Source organism: Dermatophagoides pteronyssinus, unplaced genomic scaffold (genome assembly GCF_027571235.1).
Source record: "Dermatophagoides pteronyssinus isolate colony J.1.1.1.1 unplaced genomic scaffold, Derpt_VIB-CSIC_2022.12 sq0004, whole genome shotgun sequence".
NCBI classification, from domain to species: domain Eukaryota; kingdom Metazoa; phylum Arthropoda; class Arachnida; order Sarcoptiformes; family Pyroglyphidae; genus Dermatophagoides; species Dermatophagoides pteronyssinus.
This window is the reverse complement of record NW_027461528.1, coordinates 3,278,426-3,303,606: the sequence shown is the minus strand read 5'-3', so window position 1 is coordinate 3,303,606 and position 25,181 is coordinate 3,278,426. Positions and strand designations below refer to the sequence as shown.

The following is a 25,181-nucleotide window of genomic DNA, read 5'->3' as shown; positions in this document are numbered from 1 at the left end:
ACCGTGTGTTAATTTTTTTTCAGATGAAATTTTTTCATTTTCAATTTCACTTCAATATCATCTTCGAATCAAATCAATCAATTCAATTCAATTTACTGATGATGCATCAAAATTTTTACTGAATGATGATAAAATTATCAACCATTAGGATTGATTGACAACAACAACAACAACATAAACATTTCAAATAAGCTAATGATGATGAGGATGAGGGTATATAATAATAATAATAATAAAACTGAAATCGATATCAAAATCGATAAGTTTTTTTTCTTCGTCAGATTTTATTTCATCGTTCATTTCATATCTGGAATTGAAAATTTTTCATTTTTTGATAATAGTAAAAAAAACATGTTTTTCTTTTTTTTTTGAGAAATCAATCAGTTTGAACTGCTTCATTCCGCTTTTGTTTGTTTTGTTTTGTTTTAATTTTGTTTTGTTTTTCCTTTTTTTTAAAAAAAAAACAAAAAATTTGGTGTTGAAAGGGGTCGAGTGAAAGAATGAACGAAACAACATTATTTCGAGATCGATAATTATCTAAAGTTAATTTGAATTTCTTCTTCAGCCTAATTGACGACAGAAGATTGCATCAGAATTTCGCAAGAAAAGATGACACATTCTACATTGCACACAAAAATTCCATTGAAAAAAAAAAAACATAAAAATAATCAAGTATAATTCATTATAAACTAAAGCTAAACTAAACTAGACTAGAGAAAAAAATTCTGACAGATCTAAATAACATTGTTTCTCTCTCTCTCTCTCTCTCTCTCTCTCTCTCTCTCTCTCTCTCTCTCTCTCTCTCTCTCTCTCTCTCTCTCTATCTATCGAATAATCGACTATAATTGATTATTAATTGATCCAAAAATGATGATGAAACTGTCATTTCAAACCGATCATCAGATAATGGAAACCAGATCAAAAATATTTTTTTCACTCTATATTTCATCATCTGATGATGTTTGGATGCAATGATGCCTTGACATTCATTATTTCATACATATATTTCAAAAAATATGAACGAAAATCTCCCAGGTTAACACCTTCTTCCCCTCCACCCACATTTATTGTTTTTATATTTTTTGTTTAGTTGATTGATTGGTTGATTCATGACATGAATGAAACACGCATATCAACCAACCAACCAACCAACCACCACCATCATTCATATATCTAATCATTTGTTAAAAATGAAAAATACCACCCCTTTTCCACCCCCATCCCACCCATCATCGATGATTGGGCGCCACTCCTTCCGACAGTAGTCTGTTAATCGTCGTTGTCGTTTTTGTTTTTGGGTTTGCCTATATATAAATACCCCCAAAAATCGAAGATATTTTTCAAACCAAAATTTTGAATTGAAAGCGACAAACAATATATATTCTGAATTTTTCCCATTTGAAAAAACAAGTGAATTTTTTTCTCTCTCTCTCTCTCTCTCTCGTTTCTGAATTGTGAATCATCCTTCTTTTTTCACTGTGTTTTGTTTTGTGTCTCAAAAAATTTCAACAAACAAAAACAAAAAATAATAATGCAAATTCAACAATCAAAAATTGATAAAAATCAAATGATGGCATCAATAATGGCCATCATAATGATGATGATTATGGTTACGATGGCCACACCAATTCAAGATAATAATGTTGTTGGTGGTGGTAGTGGTGGTGGTGGCAGTAGTGGTGAAGATATGATCGTACCATTGGATTCAAATTCATTAAAATCAATATTATTATATAATCGTTTACAACAATTAATTGAAAATGAACCAGAAATGTTAGATCTATTCGATATGGATCATAATCATTTAACACGTATTATTGATGAATTATTAGCTAAATCCAGTCAAATACGTGTAAGAAAATTTTTAAATGTTAAAAGCAATAAACGTGCAGGTAAATTATTATTTTTTTTCTTCTTGTTGTTTTCGTTGTTGAATGAATTTTTAATTTTTCAAAATTTTAATTTTCAAATTTTTTTTCTCTCTTTTTTCTCCAATCTATTGACAAAATAGCCGCCATGGGTGTCGATCTACCCGATTATATTCTACATATTAATAAAGGAAAAAATTTTGATTTTTCATCATTTCGTGAAAAGATGCAAAAATCTGGTTAAGAGAATCAAAGTCCAAACAAACAACAAACCAAACACACACACACACACATCAACACAATATCCCCTTAATTGATTGATAATTTTTTTGAATCCATAACACATTTCCAAAACAAAATACATTCCAAGTATCATCATCATCATTATCGATTGATTGATTGATTTTTGATTTTCATTTCATTTCTCTCCACATCCTATTCATTATTTCGCATTTTGTTTATATTTTTTTTTGAAATTTAATTTGTGATTTTTTTGTTTTGATTTTTGAAACGATGCTGAAGAAGCGTACAATTTTTTTTCTCGGCTGTTAAGAAAAAAAAAGAAAAGAAATTTTTATTAAAATTTAATTAACCCACCGAATCTGATTGATTGAAAGTATTTTTATTCATCTTGGTCTTCTTCTTTGTCTTTCGAAACATTTGATCATCAATCAATCAATCAATCATCAATACTCATCACCATTATCAACTGTTTTTTTTGTTTGTGTGTGTGCATCATTTGCTTACCTCGTGATTATTAATCCCCAATGAAGATTTTAAAACAAATAATAAGAATTTGTTGAGAGAAACAAAAAATCAATATTTGAATCAAACATCATTATTATTATGAAATTGAATTTGAAAACAAAAAATGATAAACATTATTTCAATAATTTTTGAGTGAAAAATTGATTAAAATTTATTTATTAAAACCAAAAATTGATTACGAATTATTCTTCTTTTTCGAATGTTAATTTAGTATTCGAATTCGAATTCAAAATCGAATTAGATGAACGATTAATAATCGATGTATCGTTTCGTTTTAATAATATGATTCCAATTAGAATCAATGTTATACCGATTGTCCATTGAATTGTTATTGTTTCATTGAAAATAATTATACCGAATATTGCCTTGGATAGAGGAGAGAAAGAGAGGTAACAAAAAACAAGGTTTTATAGATAATTTTTTTCAATACATACTGAACAGATAAAATTTGTAACCGTATTCACTGTGGTTACCTGTATTGTATACCGAGAATGTGCTAATGCTAATGAAAATTGTGTCCACATTATTGAATTGACTAGTATCATTGCGGCAAATGCTAGGATTTGAATCGCTCGTATAAGCCATATCTTGTAAAAAAAACATTACGAAAGAAAAACAATTTCGGTTATCTGATAACTAAAATACAATAGATATTTACCTGAATTTCGATTGAATCATCATCATTGAAATATATTGATAATATTGATTGTAAATATGATTGACATATCTTTGATGATGTTGCAATTTTACCAAAAACCGATGCTAACGATGCAAATAAACCGGATAAAATTGAACAACGTAATGCTAATTTTTGATTTGTTTTCATTTTTTGAAAAAAAAATTTCATTCGATTCGAACATGTAATTTGTTTTGGTTAGCATTCAATTCAATTCCAAGCCGCTAGATGGCAATCATAGGAAATATTTATTTTTTTTCCAAAAAAAGATTACATGCAAATTCAAAACTAATTTAAAAAAATGAGATTATCTGATCAATGATTGATTATATAAGATTATAAAAGAATTTTAAAGAAACGAAAAAATTTTCTAATTTTGTTTCGGTTGATTACGTCGTTTTGGATGACGGCTACGACTTTTAGCTTTACATAATGGACAAATTGGTGCATTACGATGAATTTGTTGATGACAAGAAAGACATGATTTCATTGGTGGTGGTTGTTGACGAAATGCAGCTGCTGCTGCAGCTGATGCAACGGAATTTGGTACAACAGATGATGCGGATGCAGATGCAGATGATGTACCATGATGATGATCATTATATGATCCTAAACTTTGGGCCATTGATTGTCCACTTGTACGTGATCCACCAGTATGAAGATCTTGAAAACCGGACATTAATGATGCTAATGATGATGAATATCCACCACCAGCACCAGAAGATTTAGGTCCAGATGAATTTGTTGCCGATGTATTTGTATTATCAGCAAATGGTTTATTTGTCGATCCAGTCGAACCTGAACCAACATTTGTCGATGGATTATTCGATGATGATGATGATAATTGTTTAGCAACTAATGGATCCATTGTTGTTGCTTTTAATTCAAATTCACCTTTCAAATATCCAGATGAATTATTATTACCATGACGTTTTGCGGCTGCATCTAATACCAAATCCAGTTTATCCAACATTAATGCATCTTCATCTTTTTGATTATTTTGATTGGTTAAATTTTCTTGCATTCTAGGCAAGCCAATTTCGGAACGCATTTTTTCAACACCATCTTTCATTTGTTGTAAATGATGATGTAAACGTTTAACATTATCAACATGACGATTACGATCTTCTTCCGATTGTTTCAGAACATTTTCCAACATATTAATATCCGAATGTATTTGTCGTAATTCTTCTACATGTGTCATTTTTTCTTGATACAATGAATCCATTTCACGACGATATTCTTGCAGACATTTTTCTTCAACATTGACTAGATCTAATTCTTCATTGATTGATGAACGCATACGATCAATTTCTTGCATACGATAACGTATTTCTTTTAAATATTCTAATTTATTCATAACGATTAATTCTTTTTCGGTCATTTCCAAGAGAGATCCAAATGATGATGAGTATATTTAGGTGATTAAGAAGAAGAAAACACGATAAAATCAATCAAAAAAGATAAAAAATTCACTTCAGAAAAAAAAATTCATCGAATGTCAATGGCCAAATTGGAAACATAAAAATAAAGAATCCACTTTAACCCCCTCCATTATCATCATAAACCGAATACAAAACGGGAAAAAAACAAGGAGCACCATCCATCAATCAAGGGGTAGTAGTATAGAATAATGTTGAGGATAATAGATCCAGAAAAAAACCCTAAGATCCTCGGTATTTTTAAAAATTCAAAAAAAAAGGTAGTAGTAAAGTTTAACGCTAGCAAATAGGTGGAGCTTTTGGAATTATTTTTGGAAAAAAAATTCTAGCAGTATTTGAATGTGTGTGTCAGTGTGTGTGCATGTCAGTGTGCGGTGTTACACCCTCCGAATTTTTATTTCAAAAAAAAGTCATAAAATTTTCAAAAGAAAAAAATCTTTTTTTCCGAAAATCTTTTCACGTAAATCTGATGTATTTTTTTACGATCATCATTCACTGACCTACGTCTTTTTCACTGTTTTTCAATAATAAAAATTGCTGCTGTTGTTGGTCGGTTCAAATTCCAAACAAATGAATGTCAAAGGTTATGATATGATGATATGGTTACATAGCAATAATCAACAAAATGGATGGACAACAATATCGATTGTTGATTGATCGATCCCGATAGTAGTTTTTTTTACGAATGAAAAAAAATACATTAATCTGTGCACTTGAGCACGAACACCATCCAACAAAAATTGATTAACAATTTTTTTGAAAAAGGTGATGAAAAAGTACAATTTTTTTTTGCTACTTTTTTAAACTTTGATCAAAAAAAACGTTTTTTTTTAATTTAAGCAAAAAAAGCCAAAAAAAATATGGAAAACGGAAATCAGGGTAAACAAAAACCGATCGATTGAAAGGAAGCCAACTTGTGCGATCAATGTAGGCGGTTTTTTTCAGATTTCAGAATAAAGAATCCAATATTCTATCGTGATTAGTTCAAAAGATGTTGTTGTCGATTGGTTTGTTATTGACCAATGTCCGTTATAACAAACAAAAAAAATTGATAAAATGAGAGGGGACATTTGATATCATGGAATGAATCAGTTTTTTTGGAAATCATCTTGATCAATCAAAACTACTACTAAGGATTCATTATCGATTGATATTGTTGATTCTTACGATGGAATGATGTTTTGATCCATGGATAATTCTTGAGAAAAAAACAAACAAATGAAAACAAAAGAAAAATTGCGTTGGTGTGTTTATCATCCATCAACAACTGAAAAAAAACTCATTACTAATTCATTTTTTAATCAAAAAAAGACAACAAACAAACAACAAACTAACTACCTTATTCAAACCTGAAAAATGATCTTTTAATTTCCAAATTATCATCATCATGTGATTGGATATCCGGTTGGTTGGTCGTCGTTCTTCTTCTGTTTTTTTTCCAATAACCAAAAAAAAAAAAAAAAGAAACCAGCATAAGCTGCAACCCACACACACACCTACAACCAGATTCTATTTTCTTTTTCCATTTTCTATTCTTATCTCAAACAAGAAAATCAATATAGTTAAAAGAAAATTTTTTCCATTCTCACCAGTTTTATTCTGGTTTCGGCTAGTTATTAAAGACAACAGTAACCAGTAACCAGAAAAAAAATTGAGAACATCATCCTCATCAATGATGATGATGAAGATGATGATAGCAGCCAAATCCTAGGAACCAAGCAAAAAAAAATGGATCATTTCCATCAACAGTAAGACATCATTGAAGAACGAAATGAAGCAAAAATTGGTTTTTTTTTCGTTCGTTCGTTTTTTTTTGCTACATTTTTTTTTCGCTACTTTTACTTTTACTTTTTTTTCTGATGATCATCAAATCACACTGAGAGACTATAAATAGGATTGGTTGAATGGAAGAAAAAAATAAATAAATCCCGTTTGTCCAAACAAAACAAACAACGACTTTCGATATTTCGATTTTCAATCAATCAATCAATTTTCGTCATTTGTTTTTGCATTGTTGATAATTAACAACCGATCAATCAACTACTATCGTACAGGTGTGTAATTGGCGAGATTTTGTAGCGAAAAATTCTGCGAAAAACTGAAAAGATGCTAATGAAAATTGTATCAATTTGGCCAACATTATTGATAATAATGTTGACCATAATCGTCACAAATATAATGATGATACCATTATCATTATCATTACCATTACAATCATCATCACAAACAATTTCGAAAATATCAAAGGATGATAATCGTCTATTTTTATCATCATCATTGCCATCATCAGCAGCAGCATCAACAACAACAACAATGATAACATCGGAAAAACCTTTTTGTAATATTTTTCAACCATGTGGTTGGGAAGTATTTCGACCGGAACAATTTCGTAAAATACCATCATATTTTGTATTTAGTTCGTAAGTTTTTTTTTCATTCAAAAAGTCAAAAGTCAAAAATTAATTTCAAATTTTTCTCCCCTCTCCCCCTGTTTCCCCCTCTCTCCCCCAAGATGTCAATGTTCAATTGGACAATATTGTGTACATGATACAGATGATTTATCCATTTATTCATTTGTTTATCGTTGTAAATCAACACAAAATAATTTGATAAATACCTGAATCTGGTGATGATGATAATCGATGATGATGATGAAATTGGTGACCGAAATCGCTTTTTTTTGGCTTCTAAATGATAATGATGGGTACGAATGGTTAATAAACAAAAAAAATTTCTAAATTTATCCCTGATAACGATGATGGCATTTTCTTGATTCAAAACAAAAAAAAAAATCCACATTTCAAAAAAAAAAACATTTTTCCCACGATTGATCGATAGATGGCGTACGCTGTCCTGATGATTTTTTTATTTTTTTTGCATTTGAAAAAACAAAATTGAAAAAATAATTTTCCCCTTCGTAATTCCAATCAAAATAATTTTTCAATTTTTCATTCGTAAATAAAATTTTTATTTAAAATTTCAAAAAATTTTTCAAATGAAAAAATAGCGAAAAAAGAATGAAAAGAAATTGGAAAAAATGGCGCCAACAAAAATTATGAAAAAAGCAAACGTACATTATGAACGGTAACCGAAAAAAAAATTCGCTCAATTTTTTTTCCCTCGCGTTCTTTCAGCCGCTCTTTCTTTTTTTGGCTTGTGGTGTGTGTGTTTCGCCGATATTGGCTTCTTTATTTCTGTTGTTTTTTTTTGTATTCCTGAATTTGGTCAAATTTTTCAAAAAAACATTTTTTACTTAATGATCATTGTCATTCGATAATTCTGATCCGGTTTGTCTGTCATTGTAATGTGTTGTCATATTCAATAATCATCGTTGTTGTTGTCATCGAAAAAAAAATCCAAAATCAATCATGTCTCAATCATCAATTTCAATCGATAAAGATGCATTTTTTCGCCGTATTCGTTTACTGTATAATGCATGGAAGGTAATTTTTGCAATTTGTTTTGAAATGTAAATAAATTTTCTCTTTTTCACTTGACAGAATGGACACGATGAAGAATTATATACAAATCTTATGAAATGTGATGCAATTATGGTTGCCATCGGTTTAGAGAATGAAGTTTTGTATTGTAAATCATCAGCAATACAAACATGGTTATTTGGTTATGAAATGACCGATGTTATTATGGTATTTTGTAAACGTAATCTATTTATACTGGCATCAAAAAAGAAGGTAGATTTTTTGAAAACAATTGAATCGGGTAAAGAAAATGAATCCGAATCATTACCATCAATAACATTATTAGTACGTGATAAAACCGATAAAGATAGTTCAAATTTTGATAAATTATTATCGGCTATTGAAAATTCTGGTACGGGAAAAAATTTAGGTGCATTCATCAAGGATAAATTCCCCGGTGAATTTACTGTTGAATGGCAAAAACGTTTAGATGGAAAAAAATTCAATGTTATTGATATAAGTATACCGATTGCTTATCTAATGGCAGCAAAAGATGATTATGAAATAAATCTAATGACAAAATCATCAATGTTAACATGTGAATTATATACAAAATATTTGAAAGAAGAACTGACACGTATTATTGATGAAGATCGTAAAGTACGACATATAAAATTGACCGAAGGTGTTGAACAAGCATCACAGAATAAAAAATATATAAAAAATATTGATACAACACAAGTTGAATTATGTTATCCGGCCATCATACAAAGTGGTGGACAATATAATCTAAAATTTTCCGCATCAAGTGATAAGAATATTTTACATTTTGGTACAATAACCTGTTCACTTGGTTTACGTTATCGACAATATTGTTCAAATATTGTACGAACATTATTGGTTAATCCAACGGATGAACAGAAAAAACATTATGAATTTTTATTGACCGTACAGGAAGCTATTTTAGAACGTTTAAGACCAGGAACCATACTATCGGATGTTTATCAAATGGCCACAGATATGGTTGCAAAATATGATCGAAAATTAGTTGAAAAATTTACTAGAAATTGTGGTTTTATAATGGGTATTGAATTTCGTGAAAGTTCCTTGCAAATTGCACCAAAATCATCAGCTATTGTTAAACGTGGTATGACATTTAATGTTAGTCTTGGATTTGCTAATCTTGAAAATCATGAAGCACAAGATGAACAGAATAAAATCTATGCATTATTCATTGGTGATACTGTTTTGGTTAAAGATGATAAACAATCGGCAATAATATTGACACAAAGTAAAAAGAAATTAAAAAATATTGCCATTATAATTCGTGATGATGATGATGAAGAAGAAGAAGAGGAAGAACAAGATGATAAAATGGATGATGTTGTTAAAGATGCTCTACAATCACGTGGTGGTAGACGTACAGCTGTTATTGATACAAAACTTAGATCGGAAGCAACCGATGTTGAAAAACGTCGTCAACATCAACGTGAATTAGCTGTATCGTTGAATGAAGAAGCACGTGCACGTTTAGCACAAAAATCCGGTCATAAAGGTGAAGAACGTGCTAGAAAATCAACCATTTCATATCGTTCAACACAACAAATGCCACAAGAACGTGAAATACAAGAATTGAAAATTTATGTTGATAAACGTTTTGAAACAATAATTTTACCAATATTTGGTATCCCGGTACCATTTCATATATCGACAATAAAAAATATATCACAATCAATTGAAGGTGATTATACTTATTTACGTATAAATTTTTTTACACCTGGTACAACAATAACCAAACAAGAATCATCAATGTTTGCATCGAATGCAAATCAAACATTTTTAAAAGAATTAACTTATCGTTCAACTAACCTGAAAGAAGCGGGTGAAATTTCAGCACCATCATCAAACCTGAATACGGCATTTCGTTTGATTAAAGAAGTGCAGAAAAAATTTAAAACACGTGAAGCAGAAGAACGTGAAATGGAAGGTATTGTTAAACAAGATCAATTGATACTATCGAATTCGAAAACCAATCCACGGCTAAAAGATTTATATATAAAACCAAATATTATTGCTAAACGTATACATGGTACATTGGAAGCACATCAAAATGGTTTTCGTTTCACTTCGATACGTGGTGATAAAATTGATATTATGTATAATAATATTAAACATGCTTTTTTCCAACCATGTGATGGTGAAATGTTAATTTTGTTACATTTTCATTTAAAGGTTTGTTGGTTTGGATTTGTTGTTGTTTTTTGTTTTTCATTCATTTTTGGTATTTTTTTTTTTTGAAAAAATAGAATCCAATAATGTTTGGTAAGAAAAAACAGACCGATGTTCAATTTTATACGGAAGTTGGTGAAATAACAACCGATCTGGGTAAACATCAACATATGCATGATCGTGATGATTTAGCAGCCGAACAAGCTGAAAGAGAAATGAGACAAAAATTGAAAAGTGCATTTCAATTATTTTGCGATAAAGTTGAAGCAATGACCAAACAAGAAGTTGATTTTGATGTACCATTTAGAGATCTTGGTTTTTATGGTGTACCAAATCGATCGAATGTTTTATTACAGCCAACATCTGGTTGTTTGGTTAATCTTACCGATTGGGTAAGTTTTTGTTTGATTTTTGTGTTTTTAAATCTCATTATAAAATTTTGTGTTCAAATATAGCCACCATTCGTCATATCACTTGAAGATATTGAATTAGTACATTTTGAACGTGTACAATTTCATTTGAAAAACTTTGATATGGTTTTTGTATTTAAAGATTATTTTCGTAAAGTAGCAACAGTAAATTCAATACCGATGAACATGTTGGATCATGTAAAAGAATGGCTTAAGTATGTTGTTTGTTTGTTTCTTTTTGTTTTGGATGATCATTTTGTTAATGTTTTTTGTTTTTGTATATAGTTCATGTGATATACGTTATACTGAAGGTATACAAAGCTTGAATTGGGCAAAAATTATGAAAACAATTACGGATGATCCGGAAGATTTTTTCGATAATGGTGGTTGGTCATTTTTGGATGCGAACGATAGTGATGAAGGTGAAGGTGATGAAGAACTTGATGAAGAAGATGAAGTTTATGATCCATCAGCATCTGAATTTGATGATAATGAAGAATCAGAATCCGAATATTCGGATGAATCAATATCGGAAGATGATTCTAGTGATGGTAATTTTTTTTGTAGAGGGAATGTAATCTATTCATTCTAATAAATTATCTTTGTTTTATTTGTAGAACGTTCACTTAGTTCAAGTGAAGAATCCGGTAAAGATTGGTCAGAATTGGAAGAAGAAGCAGCAAAAGCTGATCGTAATCTTGGTGAATTTGTTGATGATTATACGGCTAAAAAACGTAAAGTAATGAGTAAAGGTAGCAGTGGCGGTAAATCAGAAAAATCATCATCAAATCATCATCGTCCACATCATAATAACAATCATCATCATTCAAATTCATTGAAACGTCGATCAGATGATCATCATCATTCGAAACATTCATCATCAAATTCACATCCTAATAGTAATAAAAAACGAAAACATTGAACAAAAAAATAGATTATTATTGGATTAAGATTAAGTAAACATACGATATACATACTTACTTATACTCAAACTAAAAAGAAAAAATGTCTACATATATGTTTTTTTCAGCATGAGAATTTGTAAATTATTTTCATTTTTCTTTTTTTTCAATTCATGAATTCTATAACAAACAAAAAAAATCATAAATTTTTTTTCATTTTCAAAAAACAAACATTTTCGTCCATTTTTTCATACGAACTTTATTGGTATGAGTGAACCTCGAATAGATAATTTTCCCGAACAAGTATCGATCATTATTTTTGTTTCTAAAGAAAAAAATAAGAAAAATAAATTAATTATAGAATCAAATTTCATTCGATTAATCATTACATTCAAACAGAAGAGAAAAAAAGGCAAAAGCAAGCAAAATGCTGTCATTATCATCATCAACGAATAAATCTCAATGATATGTGATGATCATTAAAAAGCCAAGAGGCAACAAAAACTAGCCAAAACAAAAATATAATCAAAAAAAAATCAGAATCATAAATTATAACAGCATTTGGCGAATCGAAATATAAATAAAAATATCTTCAAAAAAATGACCATATTTATAACAGAAAAAAATTGATAATTTCTAATTTATCATAAGCTTTGAAATTTGAAGAAGATCATCCTACGAATATCATCTTTTTGCTCATCATCATCATCGAAAAACATTCGAAAATTCGAATGTTTTTGATTCGAACGTTTTTTTCGATTCGAACGTTTTTCATCTCGATACCATCGATACTGTGTGTGTGTGTCATATCGTTTATCATAATTTGGTCGAAGACATCGTTGTTGATAAATTTGATATGGATGATGATGATGATATGGTGAAAATCTAATATATCTACCACCACCAACAACAACAACAACAAAATCTTTATCTTCGAAAAATTATTATTAATTATGATGGTCAAGAGACAGACAAGACTTGAACATCATCGATGATGATGGTGATGACAACGAAGTAAAAAAATAATCTTTATAAACCTGTCATCATCTTTTCATGATCATTTCTGACTGATTTAATTTCTTTTGATTGGATTGATCATTTCGACAACAACAACAGCAAAAAATCACATTCTTTGTGATTTAATGATTCGTTAACTCGTTCGCTACCAGCGCTTGAGAAACAAATCTTTAACCACAGCCCATTGAATTTTTTTATAATAGAACTTTGAATGGCAATGATTTTAAAACCAACGCATATTTGTAAAAATAATTATATAAGAAATTTGAAAAAATCTAATCGATAAATAAATGTAAAATCTTAAACGACGAGTATTTGCATTTATGTAAAAACAAAAACGACGCAAATTTGATCAAATGTGAATACAAAAACCAAGCATATTCGATCTAATGTAAAAACAAAAACGACGCATTTTTGATCGAATGTGAATACAAAAACCAAGCATATTCGATCTAATGTAAAAACAAAAACGACGCAAATTCGATCAAATGTGAATACTAAAACCAAGCATATTTGCTTAAATGTAATACAAAAACGACGCATATTTGCGTCGTCGGGCTCAAAATAAAGAACTAAAACGACGCACATATGCGTCGCTGGTAGCGAACCTGTTAATTCGAGAGAAAACCAAGCGAAGAAGAATTTCAAAAGCAAACCAAAGAAAGAAAAAACTAAAGAGAGGAAGCCGAATCTTTCGAAAAAAAAGATAATGATTATGATGGACACATGTGGATGGTATTTTTTTCAGTTTTGGTTTTGGTTTTTTTATCCATAAATCTCCTAATTCTTAATTATAACAGAAACAAAAATCATCATTTTTTCTCTCGAAAACATCATCAATGATTATCATCATCATCATCATTTGATTCGATTTAATTCGTTTAATGATGATGATGACAGAAATTCGGTAGCCGCCATATCGAATTATTATTATCGATTTTGTTTTTGTGGTTCGAAGAAGAAGAGAAAAAACCCATAATGATAATACAAAAAAAGAAAAAATCAAGATCAAAAAGAAGAACCGAAAATCAAAAAAAAAGCCGATCACCATTTTATATCGATCACATCGATCGATAATCGATCAGAGAGAAGAAAAAAACCGAAAGATACCTGTTGTGATTGTTGGTGACAAATTCTTCTGAAAGGGGGGTTTAGTTTTTTCCTGAACAAAAAAAAATCTGATTTTCTGAATTCTTAAATTTTCCTTCGAATGATCATTAAAAATCAGCGAAAAACAAAAAAAAACAAAACAAAAAACAAATCGATATTGAACAAAAATTTTCAGGTAAAAAAAGATAATTACCTGAAAAAAAATTTCCTGTTCAAGTAATGAATGATGCTGGTAAGCAAAATTTTTATTCATTCAAAAAATTTTAAATTTTAAATTTTCCTTGTAATTTTCTCTCTCTCTCGTTCTCTCTCTGTTTTCAAGAATGGAAAAACTTTCTTTTGGATAATTTGACTTTGAAAACACAGCACAGCACACACCTCTTATTTTTGAAAAAATATCGTGGCAATTAATTGCTCGTACCAACAACAGAAGCCGAAGCAACGAATGGAATCATTATCATCAATTGCAACATTATCAACTAGAAGAAAAAAGACCAAGCCAATGATAATTATCGCACATTACTTATCGTGGATTTTTTCTTCTTTGCTTGGCTTTCACAAACAAACAAACAAATTGCCCATATAATCATCATCCATTCTATTCTCACATATGACATTGAAATTTTCTTCGTTTTTGAAAAATCTTTTAAGAAAATAAACGGAAACGATGATTGCAATGTTGATAATATCATCACCATCAACAGATGATGATGATGATGATAATTTTCATGTTGTCCACTTTGATATATCACACATTTATCACATTTTCTGCTTTGTTCGCTGGTTGTTGATGATAAAAGATGCACAGCATGACAAAAAGCAAAAAGCAAAGAGAAGAAAGCAAAAAAAAAAAAATGATGCGGACGATGCAAAGAAAGATAATTAAACAAATACGTTTTGCTGGTTGGTTTGTCATATATTCAATATATATGAATATATATAGGGTTTTAATTATTGTTTTTCAGTTTTTTTGTTTTTGTTGCATTATTTACAATTGAAATGAAATGAAATGAATGAATGCAACGAATTACCATCAATCATTTTCATTTGATTTGTTAATTTCTTTCTTTTCTTCTTCGTTTCTCCTTTTGTTTATGGAAAATTCAATTAATTTTATAGGATTTTTTACAAGTCAAAAATTATAATTGTTTTTTTTCCCAGAAAAAGAAAATGTTTTTTTGGATTATTTTTTGCGATGTTTTTGTGTGAGAGAAAAAAGATGTTAAGAAAAGAAATACAATTTTTTGATAATTCAGTTAAACAAAATCGATAACGAAGATTTAATTGGTCAGATTTTTTTTTTTTTTTTTTGAATGAAATCTATATTCATTAAAATATATGCCTAAGTGACCAGAGGCAACAAAGTAATTTTTCTTTTCTTGTTTTTTCGATTCACCAAATATATAAACTTGGGTCTTTCGTTTCGTTTTTTAATGATCATCGCTTGAAGATGACCAAAAGACAATGTTGATGTTGATGATAATCACCGAAATTGATGATGATGATGGTGATTCTATCGTTATTATTACCATCCATAGATTCATTCATTCATTATTCAGGTAAACCACTTTTTTGATAAAGGTATTCATTTCCTGTTTCCCACCAAAAAATTACGAAAAAATTCTTAAAAGGACACCATCAAAAGATTATCAAATCAAAAAAGACCTTGCTACTTTTCTTTCTTTTCTTAAAGACACTGAACATTTAAGCATCCATTGCCTACAGCGATCTTTTTCGTTGAATTTTTTGGATGAGAATTTGTGAAAAACTTTTTTCGTTTAGTTGTTGTTGTTGTTGAAAAATGAAATCAATTGACAACAACAACAACAACAACAACAACGACAACATTATTATTTGCCGCCGGTCATCAATTGTCGGTCAAAGATTACCTTATGATGATGATGATGATGATGATAATGGTCAAAAGAAACTACCATCTTGATGATGATCACGACATGATGATCATCATCTTCTATGAATGTCTCCAATGTTATAGATAACTTTTCGCAACTATTTCAACCTAACTAATATGCAAATCTTATCTATCCTCCTGACTGACCTTTGATGATGATGATGATGATGATGTGTGTGCGTTTGAGTGAAGAAAGTGAAAGAAAAAAATGAAAGGTAAGGTAATTTTGTGTGTGACATACACAGGTGACCCGCAAACTTTCATTCGTAAGATTTTTTCATTTTTCTCGTTTCGTTCATCACTGTTAAAAATGGTATGACTTTATAAGTTCATAAAGTGGAAGTGTGGACTTATAAGTTCACATTTTTTCTTGTATGAAATTATAAACTCACATTATTTCTCGTATGGAGTTATAAAATCACAACGTTTTTCGTATGAGTTTAAAAATTCGAATTTTGGATTTTATTTGTAATTAAAAACTCATAATGTTTTTCGAATGGACTTATAATCTCACATGGTTTCTCGTATGAAGTTATAAACTCACAACGTTTTTCGTATGGAGTTATAAAATCACAACGTTTTTCGTATGACTTTAAAAATTCTAATTTTGGATTTAATTTTATTTTTTTAAAATTAAAAACTCATAATGTTTTATGAATGGAGTTATAAACTCACATGGTTTTTTCGTATGAAGTTATAAACTCATAACGTTTTTCGTATGAGTTTATAAGCTCACAATTCCTTAAAGTGAAGTTAAAAAATCACAATTTTGGATTTTATTTTATTTTTTCAAATTACAAACTCACAACGTTTTTCGTATGAGTTTATAAGTTCACAATTCCTTAAAGTGAAGTTATAAAATCACAATTTTGATTTTATTTTATTTTTTCAAATTACAAACTCACAACGTTTTTCGTATGAGTTTATAAGTTCACAATTCCTTAAAGTGAAGTTATAAAATCACAATTTTGATTTTATTTTATTTTTTCAAATTACAAACTCACAACGTTTTTCGTATGAGTTTATAAGTTCACAATTCCTTAAAGTGAAGTTATAAAATCACAATTTTGATTTTATTTTATTTTTTCAAATTACAAACTCAAAAAAAAATTGGATTTTTGGACTTGGAAAATTTTTTTGAAAAATTTTGAATTCATGTGGAGGCGACGAGCGCCCTCATAATTGAAATTAGCTGTTAGGGTTCTGTTTTGATTATTTAAACTACTGTTCGATTAGTTGTTATTCATTATTTTTGTTAAGTGTGGTTCGTTTACAAAGTTTGGTTATCAGGTTTGCTCATTGAATATGATTGTTGTTTATGTCTAACTTGTTCCATGTTTTTTCCTAATCTCATTGGTTTTGTTTTAAGTATTTTTTATCACTACCTACAATAACACCGAATCAAGCTAAGATTGAGAAAGAATGACATTTATGTTGGGGATGTTCGATTGCTATCTGTCTCAACTTCAATGCCGACAAGTGTCGAATGAATGCAAAGATTCTAATTTACTTTATTTGTCCATTTGATCACGAGGTCATAATCTATAAAGATGGATCGAACAATGAAAACCAAGTCGGGTTCTCTTTTCATGTTCCTGAGCCGATTTCTATTGATAAATTTCTATTAGCCTTGTTTAATAATTATAATAATTAATAATATATCTTTAAATGAAAAATAATTAAAAACTTCAATAATTTAATTTAATTTCACTTGCGCATCAAGATTTTTTTAATAAAAAAAAAAAAACGCTTGCGTATAGGGGTTTTTATTTTTATTTTAAAAACCTCACATTTTTTCTCGTATGAAGTTATAAACTCACAACGTTCTCGTATGAGTTTATAAGCTCACAATTCCTTAAAGTGAAGTTATAAGTTCATAAAGTGGAAGTGTGGACTTATAAGCTCACAATTCCTTAAAGTGAAGTTATAAGCTCACAATTCCTTAAAGTGAGTTTATATGTTCACTTGGTCTAATGTGAACTTATAAGTCCACACTTCCACTTTATGAACTTATAAAGTCATACCATTTTTAACAGTGATGTAATCAAGATGTTTTGGTTTTGGTTGTTACACAACCAGTAGCTGTCTCTGTCTCTCTGTCTGTCTGTCTGTTTGAGGATGTAATGTTTTCTTTGTTTTTGAACATCAAAAAAAGAAGATCTTTGATGATGATAATTGGTCGTCGTCGTCGTTGTCGTTGTCCATTTTGGCCTTTCTCATATATCATTTTCAAATATTGTCGTTTCTTTTTCTCTTTCTTCAAGATAAGATTGTTGTTTGTTTGTTTGTTGTTTTATGTGATTAATGAAATGATGCTTATGATTACCGATATGGTTGGGTCCGGGTTCGAATCAAACACACACATATTGATCACATATTGATCACACACGCATGCGCAGAATCCTTATTTTAAATCGATAATCGATCATTTTCTTCAACAAACAACCAAAAAAAAGAAACTGATAATCACCTCTATTTGGCATATGTTATGCTGCTGCTGTTGTTCCAGAAATCCAAAAAAAAACATAACTTTTGTTATCAAAATTACCTGATGATGATGATGATGATTGTTGATAATGACAATGGTCGAATTAATCGAAAAATAAAATAAAAGAAAGTTTTCAACTTTTTTTTCATCCGCATCCATTGATGATGATGAGTATTTTTCAATCGAAAAGATTACCTAACTGAAAAAAAACATTACACCATTAGACATCTGTTTTCATCGTCTCAATCTGGATGACAAGAAATTTCCCAAATAATTTTTTTTTTTATTTCGATTAAAATGAATGTTTATTTTTTCTATTCGAAAATTTTAATTCCTTTGATTTGCCATAGACCATATGCCTGGTCGATTGATCGGTTGGTCATTTTCAGATGATGCTAATTTGGATGTTAAGAATCACTCAGTGTTAGCCACGCAGAGACAAACAAACATAAAACGAAAAAAAAACCAACGAAATTCGTAAAAATTCGTAAATCTTTCCATTAACGAATTTTCTCGTTTAATTTATTCGTATTTGACATTTGGTTTTCGTTGTTGAAGAAATTGACATCTGATTTTTTTTTTTTTTTTTGAATTTTACGTTTGTTTTGTCTACCTGGATAACAACTAAACGAACTGATTTATTGATCTAATTTACTAAAACCGTCTGAAAATCTGGAAAAAAAATTAACCATTAACCAACCCAATTAACCATTTCTGGACACGCAATTTCTTCTTTCTTTTTCTTCAAAAAATCAAGTAAAAAATAACCAAGTACGTGATGTGTGGCTACCTGAATTTGTTGTTTGTCGTTTTGAACCAGAAACGAAAAAACAGCTGGAAAAAAAAAGTTTTTTGAAAAAAAAATTTTAAAAACTTTTTTCAAAACGAAACGAATCTAGAGACAAAAATTGAATCATAATTATCATTTATACAATGTTATTATTATGGAAAAAACAGCAACATCGTCGACCATGAGGGGAAATGAGGGGTTAAAAAAACGAATGATGATGGTAATACATCATCATCATTCGTTCAAGGTTTCAAATGATAAACTAGAACTGCCACCACCACCACTAATTCCCCTCTACTCTTCTTCTTCTGATCATCATTTACAACCATTCATTAATTTTCATCGCAGAAACTCCATGAAAGAAAATAACCAAACACGTACCTGGTGGGTCATCATCATCAAATTCATCGTAATAATCAACAGCCATTGCAAAAAAAAAGAAAGGACAGGTGATGGGTAAAATCAAAGAAGCCTTGGCTTGGCTCTAATCAAGAATCTTTAAATCAGATCTTCTTTCAGAAACAAGAAAAAAGATTTAGTTCTTAACTTGTCGTACAACAAGAGACAAATCTTAATGTGTTTTCTCCTCTGTCTCCTCTGTCTTTTCTTGAATTTTTAATTTCCAAAAGACAAAAAAAAAGTTATAAAGATAAAGTCATTTTCATTTGTCTTTTCTTTGGGTTTTTGCTTTCGAGAATGTCCAGGTGCAAACAGCAGCTTCTTGTTGTTCTTTATGTTGACGATGACCACAATAAAGAGACAATTTTCTTCTTCTTCTTCATATGATTTTTGAACTTTGACTTTGAAATTATCAAAAAATCACAAAAAAGAATTATGTTTTGTCGTTATCGTTGTTGTTGTTTGGGTACCAGAAAAGGTCAAAATAGTGGTGGTGGACAATGACCATTGTGTCATGATGATGATGATGATAAAAAAGGCAGATTTTTTTTTGTTTCTGAATCGAAAAAGAATTTAATGAATCAAACAAAAGTCAGAAAAGACAATTGGTTTTTTGTCTTTGGGTCTTTCTGGTTGTTTTTTTGAAGTTCATCTTGATAAATGATTTAATCATCTGGTCAATTTTGGTTTGATAATCATCATTATCATTAGGAGGATTCCAGAGATACAAAAAGACAATCTGCTCTGCAATGCTGGCAAGAATTTTGTATTCAAATCTTTTCTCTGGAGAAATTAACAAAAGAAAATATGGTCCATGAAAATAGGATTTTAAAGTTTTTTGAAAAAAATTCAAATTTTTCTTCTTCTGTTTGTGTGTAATGGAATTCGAGAGAAAAGAATCAAAAATGTTGATCATCATCGAAGGTCATCGATGCTCGAAATTCCTTGTTGTTCATTCAGATCAGCCAAAAAAAAACAAAATTATTAAAAACTGATCCTGATCACAGGGTGAAGATCACCTGCGCCCACACCAAATTACCAAACTAACAAATTATCGTTTGGCTGGGTTTGTAGCAAAACATCATGTTTAGTTTGGTTTTGGTGACCTTTTTTGTCTTATACACCTACCTAGAAGTACTAAAAAAATTACCTTGATCAAAATAACGATGATGATGATTAGGATGATTATGATGATGACCAAACTAATTAATATCATCATTATCGTGGACATGGACAACAACTAGGCGTAAAAAAAGCAGGAAAAAAATGATTTTTTCTTCTTTTTTTCCATAAAAATCATTGGAATCGATTAATCGATCGATCGATTCAATTCATCGATCAACTAATTTGGCAAAAAATCATTTTTAATTACATTTGGTTTTGGACTTTGTTATTTCAAAAATTGACCAAAAAAAACCGTTTTTTCGCTTTATTTACTGTTTTGGTTGTTTTTGTCGTAAATTTTGAATGTCATTTTTGAGGGCAGATGAATTTTCTTCACAAAAGACAAGAAAGATGAAAAAAAAAACAGAAAATTCCATTGGATAAATAATTATATCACGTGCTTGCCTCTCGATGGTCACGTGTTGTTTTGGTCATCTGCATAATGATGATAATAATGATGGTACAGAAAAACCTATTGCGTCTAATTAGCATTCCGTTTTGCTGATGCTGTTTGAAATTTTCAATTTTCGTCGTTGTTTTCCAATCTGGCTGACTGACTTTGACACCTTCATCTTGCAGTGTCCAAACAAAATAAAAATTTTTTCGCTCGATAATTTATGATGATCATCATCATCCATTTTTTGATTAACTTAGACAAAAAAAAACAATTAATAATCACACTATATCGCTATCTATATCCAATAATATCAGTGTTATTCTCAGTCAAACTTTTAGATATTTTTCTGGAAAGATTTTCTCATCATTATCATCATCACTTTAATGAACAAAAATAAAACAACAGCAACAAAAAAAACTTCCCGATAATCTTTTAATTAAAAAAAAAAGAAAAAAAATCATCAATATTTTCATTGTTTTTTTGTATTTCAATTCTCATTCAGGATGATTATTTTTTCAAAACTAAATTATTTGATTTATCCTTTGACTACTTGTGTGTATAAGTTTCACAAACACACACACACACACACACAGGTAAAAATTCCATCTGCCATCATTTTCGCTAATTTCTTAATTTTTTTTTTTTTTTGCTTTCTTTCTCACTCGCTACTGCTTCTGTGTAATCAAATATTACCTGAAATCTACCTGAACAAAAAAAAGACTAAGAGATTAATTAATCAATCGGAATCTACCTCTGGACAACAAACCAAAAAAAAAAACTGATTAAGATGAGTTTATTTTCACCTTAAACTCTTCAAGAAAAAAATTGTGAGGCCCAAAAACAACAACTAACCAAGAAAAAAGATTAAAGACATGGACACACAGACAGACAATAATAATTTATATAATCACTGAATTGAATTTGCTGACTTTTTTCTCCATCTTTCTCTCGATACTTTCAGCTTTTTTAACCATCATCATCATCATCGATATCGATATCAAATGAAAAAAAATTAAGAATTTCTTGTGGTTGTCGTTGTCTGTGTGTGTGCGAGTTTTAGTTTTCACTGAGTCAGTGAAATTGATCAATGACCAATTCAAACGAAACAACGAACGTTCGTGAAAGTAATTAATTTTCTTTCATTTTCAATCTCTCTCTCTCTCTCTCTCTCTCTCTCTCTCTCTCTCTCTCTCTCTCTCTTTGACTTTTTTTTCATCTTCAGTAGAGCCGACATTAGAATTGAATGAATGAATTGTTCTTGAAATGAATCTTTCAATTTGAATTTTTCATCATCATCATCAACATCCAATTCATCTTGTGTCAGGAAAAAAACGAAAAAGATAAATTTTTCAAAAAACAAACGATCATCATCATCATCATCGTAGTCTTTGACTTTTGACCATTTGGTCAAAAGTCAATTGATATTTTGGTTGTTGTTGTTGTTGAATATCACATGTAGATTACAAATCGATTTTCAAGACAAGTAGCTAAACGAAATTTTTTTCTCTGTTTTAAGAAAAAATCCAATTTCAATTCAACACACACCAAAGTCAGTTTAGTTAATTTCAATTGAAAAATGATCAATCATCAGAATCAGTTTGTTTTTGTTTTTTCTTTCTGGTTCAAACATCACGACAAAAAACCAAGATTACCTGAGAATCATTTACTACCTGAGAAAAAAAACTGATTATGATTTGAATTGATTTTTGATTTTACCTTCTGGCCATCTTCTCATTGATTCAAAAAAATCTGATCTACATGATCCATATATGCATGATATTTAATTAGTTGTTTTTTAAAATGAAATTTTTCTCATTTTGAATATCAAAACATACTTATGATCGTCAAGAAAGCAAAAAAGAAATCAAAGTAATCATTTTGCAGTTTGAAGTTTTTCAATGTTTTTTGATGACGAAGACGACGATAATTATTATCGATTTGAAATTCATATCGAAAAAATTAGAATTTTTTTTTGGCCAAAAAATATTTTCACCATTCACTTTACTTGACCAAAAATATATTCATGACGCGTATCGAAAGAAGAAGAAGAAGAAACAAAAAAATAGAAGTTTTCTAGTTTTGAAAATGTTGTTTACATCAAATATTTAATTATAGGATTTGATGATGATGATGATGACTTTACAAGATCAATCAATTTGATCAATTTGATTGATCGAATCGATTGAATAAGAAACACACACACACAAATATATTTTACTTTGGAGAAAAAATGAAAAATCATCGGTATAATTTAATCATATCTGGATATCGGATAGGTCATATGCAATGTTCAATGATGATGTTTACGAAGAAAATTTAGAATTTCAAAAAAAAAATTCAAATCTAATTATCGATATGGATGTCTAAAAAAGTCAGAGAATCAATGCCGACAATGAAAAAATTCTTCGGCTATTTTGACCTTGTCTGGTCAAAATAGAAATCAAATCGAATGATAAATTTTTTTCTCTTCAATCGATTCATAAATCATTGAATTGTTTTGTTTTGTTTTGAAACGTTTCTAATCCGTTTAAATCTCTTTTTCAGATAAAAACAAACAAAAAAAAACAACGAAAAAATCTTAATGAGCAACCAAATTACGATTAACGATTGACCACAAATGAGAAAAAAATCCTCGCCATCATCATTCACTAAATTCACTTAAATCAATCTAGTTTTAAACCAAAATGAACACAAAGCAGCAAACAACTTGATCACCTGATTGTCATCATCATCATCAGTTGATCAATCGATTGATTGTTTTCAATCTAATCTAATCTAATCTGTCCATCCACCATTAAATGTTAATGATTTTTAATGATGGTAGATTTCAATTTGATCGGATTTTTTCTTTGTTTGTTTGCTTTTGATTACATAACATTTTTGTTTTGCTTTGCTTTTCGTTTTGCCTCTGTTTGTGTGTGATTTCATCACATACAACTAAATCGAATTAACCAAAAGTAAAACAAACAACAGAAACAAAACTTGACAAGAATGAAAATCAATTTGATTCAAATTGAATTGAAATTGATTTGATTTTTCAATGCAAAAACTTTATTTTTCGTAAAACAATCCGATTGACAATAATCAAAACAGATTAACCCAAAAAAAGTAAACTAAAGCAAGAAACTAAAAACTGAAGAAGAAAAAAAACGAACAAAACCGATTTAGTTTAAATCTTGTCCGTTTGTTTTTGAGAAACAAGTGAAAATTGATTTTTTTTGATTTTCGTTTTGTTTGAAATTTTTTCTTTGAAATTATCGATTAATTAAATAAACATTTTCATTTTGGAAAAGGAAAAAAAATACAAAATTTTTAAAACTTGTGCATGTGAATATTGTCTGTGTGTGAGTGATTTGGGTGGAAATAGTTTTTTCTTCTGTTTTTGGGCTTTTTTTCGGTTTTTTTTTTTGTTTGTTTTTTGTTGAAAAAACTTCAATTTCAATTGAAACATTTTGTCATTAGGCTGCGATTATGGATGATGATTATCCACCTACACACACGCAAAAGTGATATGAATAAATTTTTAAAAAAAATTGAATGGAATTGGCGAAAAAAATAGGCTTATTTTGAGAAATTTTTGAGAAAAGAAACATTTTCACATAATAAAAAAGCGAAAATTTGCGAAAAGTTTTTCATTTTCTATGTTCTTTGTCAAGTGAAAGTGTTTTGTCAGCAAAAAAAAATTCCAAAGTTCTCATCATCAATGAAAACGTAGGCGACAAATTACCTTTTCAATTGCTTGAAAAATAGAGCAACCTTTTGGAAGTTGGAGAAAAACGTAAATTTGTCATCTTGATGATAATGATGATGATCATCATCAACAAGGTGTGTTTATTTGTGTGTGAAACTAGAGATAAAATGGAACATCTTTTCTTCTTTAACAAAAAAAAAATTTGTCAATTTGTTATCTAAGGTGTCAAGGTCGAACATACATAAACAATTGACAAAGGATGATAATAGTGTGATGTTGAAATAGCCATCATCATTGTTCTGAATTTTATCTGTATCATTCATTTCACACAAAACAATTGAGTGAAACAAAATCATTTGATGATGATGACATTTTTCGTTCATTGAAATTAATCCTGGTGATTAAAAACAAACTGAATGAATGAAGAAGAAAAACGAAATTATCAAAAAATGATTACATCATTTGTGAATTTTTCGTTTTGTATCAATGAATACATAAA

General features: G+C 29.3%; 5 protein-coding genes and 2 long non-coding RNA genes across 7 annotated transcripts; 4 read left to right on the top strand and 3 right to left on the bottom strand.

Annotated features, from left to right (window-relative positions):
- The first annotated feature begins 1,011 nt into the window (after nucleotides 1–1,011).
- LOC113788785 (uncharacterized) lies at nucleotides 1,012–2,469 on the top strand. The gene is made up of 2 exons (XM_027338239.2): nucleotides 1,012–1,892; nucleotides 2,012–2,469. Exons 1-2 carry the CDS (start codon nucleotides 1,532–1,534, stop codon nucleotides 2,110–2,112), a joined length of 462 nt encoding a protein of 153 aa, XP_027194040.2. The 5' UTR covers nucleotides 1,012–1,531; the 3' UTR covers nucleotides 2,113–2,469.
- On the bottom strand, nucleotides 2,320–3,483 carry LOC113788796 (uncharacterized). Its single transcript, XM_027338250.2, has 3 exons — nucleotides 3,295–3,483; nucleotides 3,071–3,223; nucleotides 2,320–3,001 (listed from the first exon to the last, which is right to left on the bottom strand). Exons 1-3 carry the CDS (start codon nucleotides 3,481–3,483, stop codon nucleotides 2,819–2,821), a joined length of 525 nt encoding a protein of 174 aa, XP_027194051.1. The 3' UTR covers nucleotides 2,320–2,818.
- Nucleotides 3,484–3,537: 54 nt separating this feature from the next.
- Nucleotides 3,538–4,915, bottom strand: LOC113788793 (zinc finger C4H2 domain-containing protein). Its single transcript, XM_027338247.2, has one exon. The coding sequence runs from the start codon at nucleotides 4,694–4,696 to the stop codon at nucleotides 3,683–3,685; it is 1,014 nt and encodes a 337-aa protein (XP_027194048.2). The 5' UTR covers nucleotides 4,697–4,915; the 3' UTR covers nucleotides 3,538–3,682.
- A 1,382-nt stretch (nucleotides 4,916–6,297) lies between these two features.
- On the top strand, nucleotides 6,298–7,723 carry LOC113788790 (uncharacterized). The gene is made up of 2 exons (XM_027338243.2): nucleotides 6,298–7,174; nucleotides 7,267–7,723. The coding sequence occupies exons 1-2, from the start codon at nucleotides 6,861–6,863 to the stop codon at nucleotides 7,373–7,375; spliced, it is 423 nt and encodes a 140-aa protein (XP_027194044.1). The 5' UTR covers nucleotides 6,298–6,860; the 3' UTR covers nucleotides 7,376–7,723.
- A 200-nt stretch (nucleotides 7,724–7,923) lies between these two features.
- On the top strand, nucleotides 7,924–12,096 carry dre4 (SPT16 homolog, facilitates chromatin remodeling subunit dre4). The gene is made up of 6 exons (XM_027338242.2): nucleotides 7,924–8,197; nucleotides 8,255–10,405; nucleotides 10,480–10,794; nucleotides 10,858–11,027; nucleotides 11,098–11,363; nucleotides 11,430–12,096. Exons 1-6 carry the CDS (start codon nucleotides 8,123–8,125, stop codon nucleotides 11,732–11,734), a joined length of 3,282 nt encoding a protein of 1,093 aa, XP_027194043.1. The 5' UTR covers nucleotides 7,924–8,122; the 3' UTR covers nucleotides 11,735–12,096.
- LOC142644857 (uncharacterized) lies at nucleotides 11,789–13,107 on the bottom strand. Its single transcript, XR_012846036.1, has 3 exons — nucleotides 12,104–13,107; nucleotides 11,973–12,039; nucleotides 11,789–11,894 (listed from the first exon to the last, which is right to left on the bottom strand). It is a non-coding gene; the product is annotated as an uncharacterized LOC142644857 (long non-coding RNA).
- A 3,361-nt stretch (nucleotides 13,108–16,468) lies between these two features.
- On the top strand, nucleotides 16,469–17,458 carry LOC142644945 (uncharacterized). The gene is made up of 2 exons (XR_012846161.1): nucleotides 16,469–17,043; nucleotides 17,123–17,458. It is a non-coding gene; the product is annotated as an uncharacterized LOC142644945 (long non-coding RNA).
- Nucleotides 17,459–25,181: the final 7,723 nt, after the last annotated feature.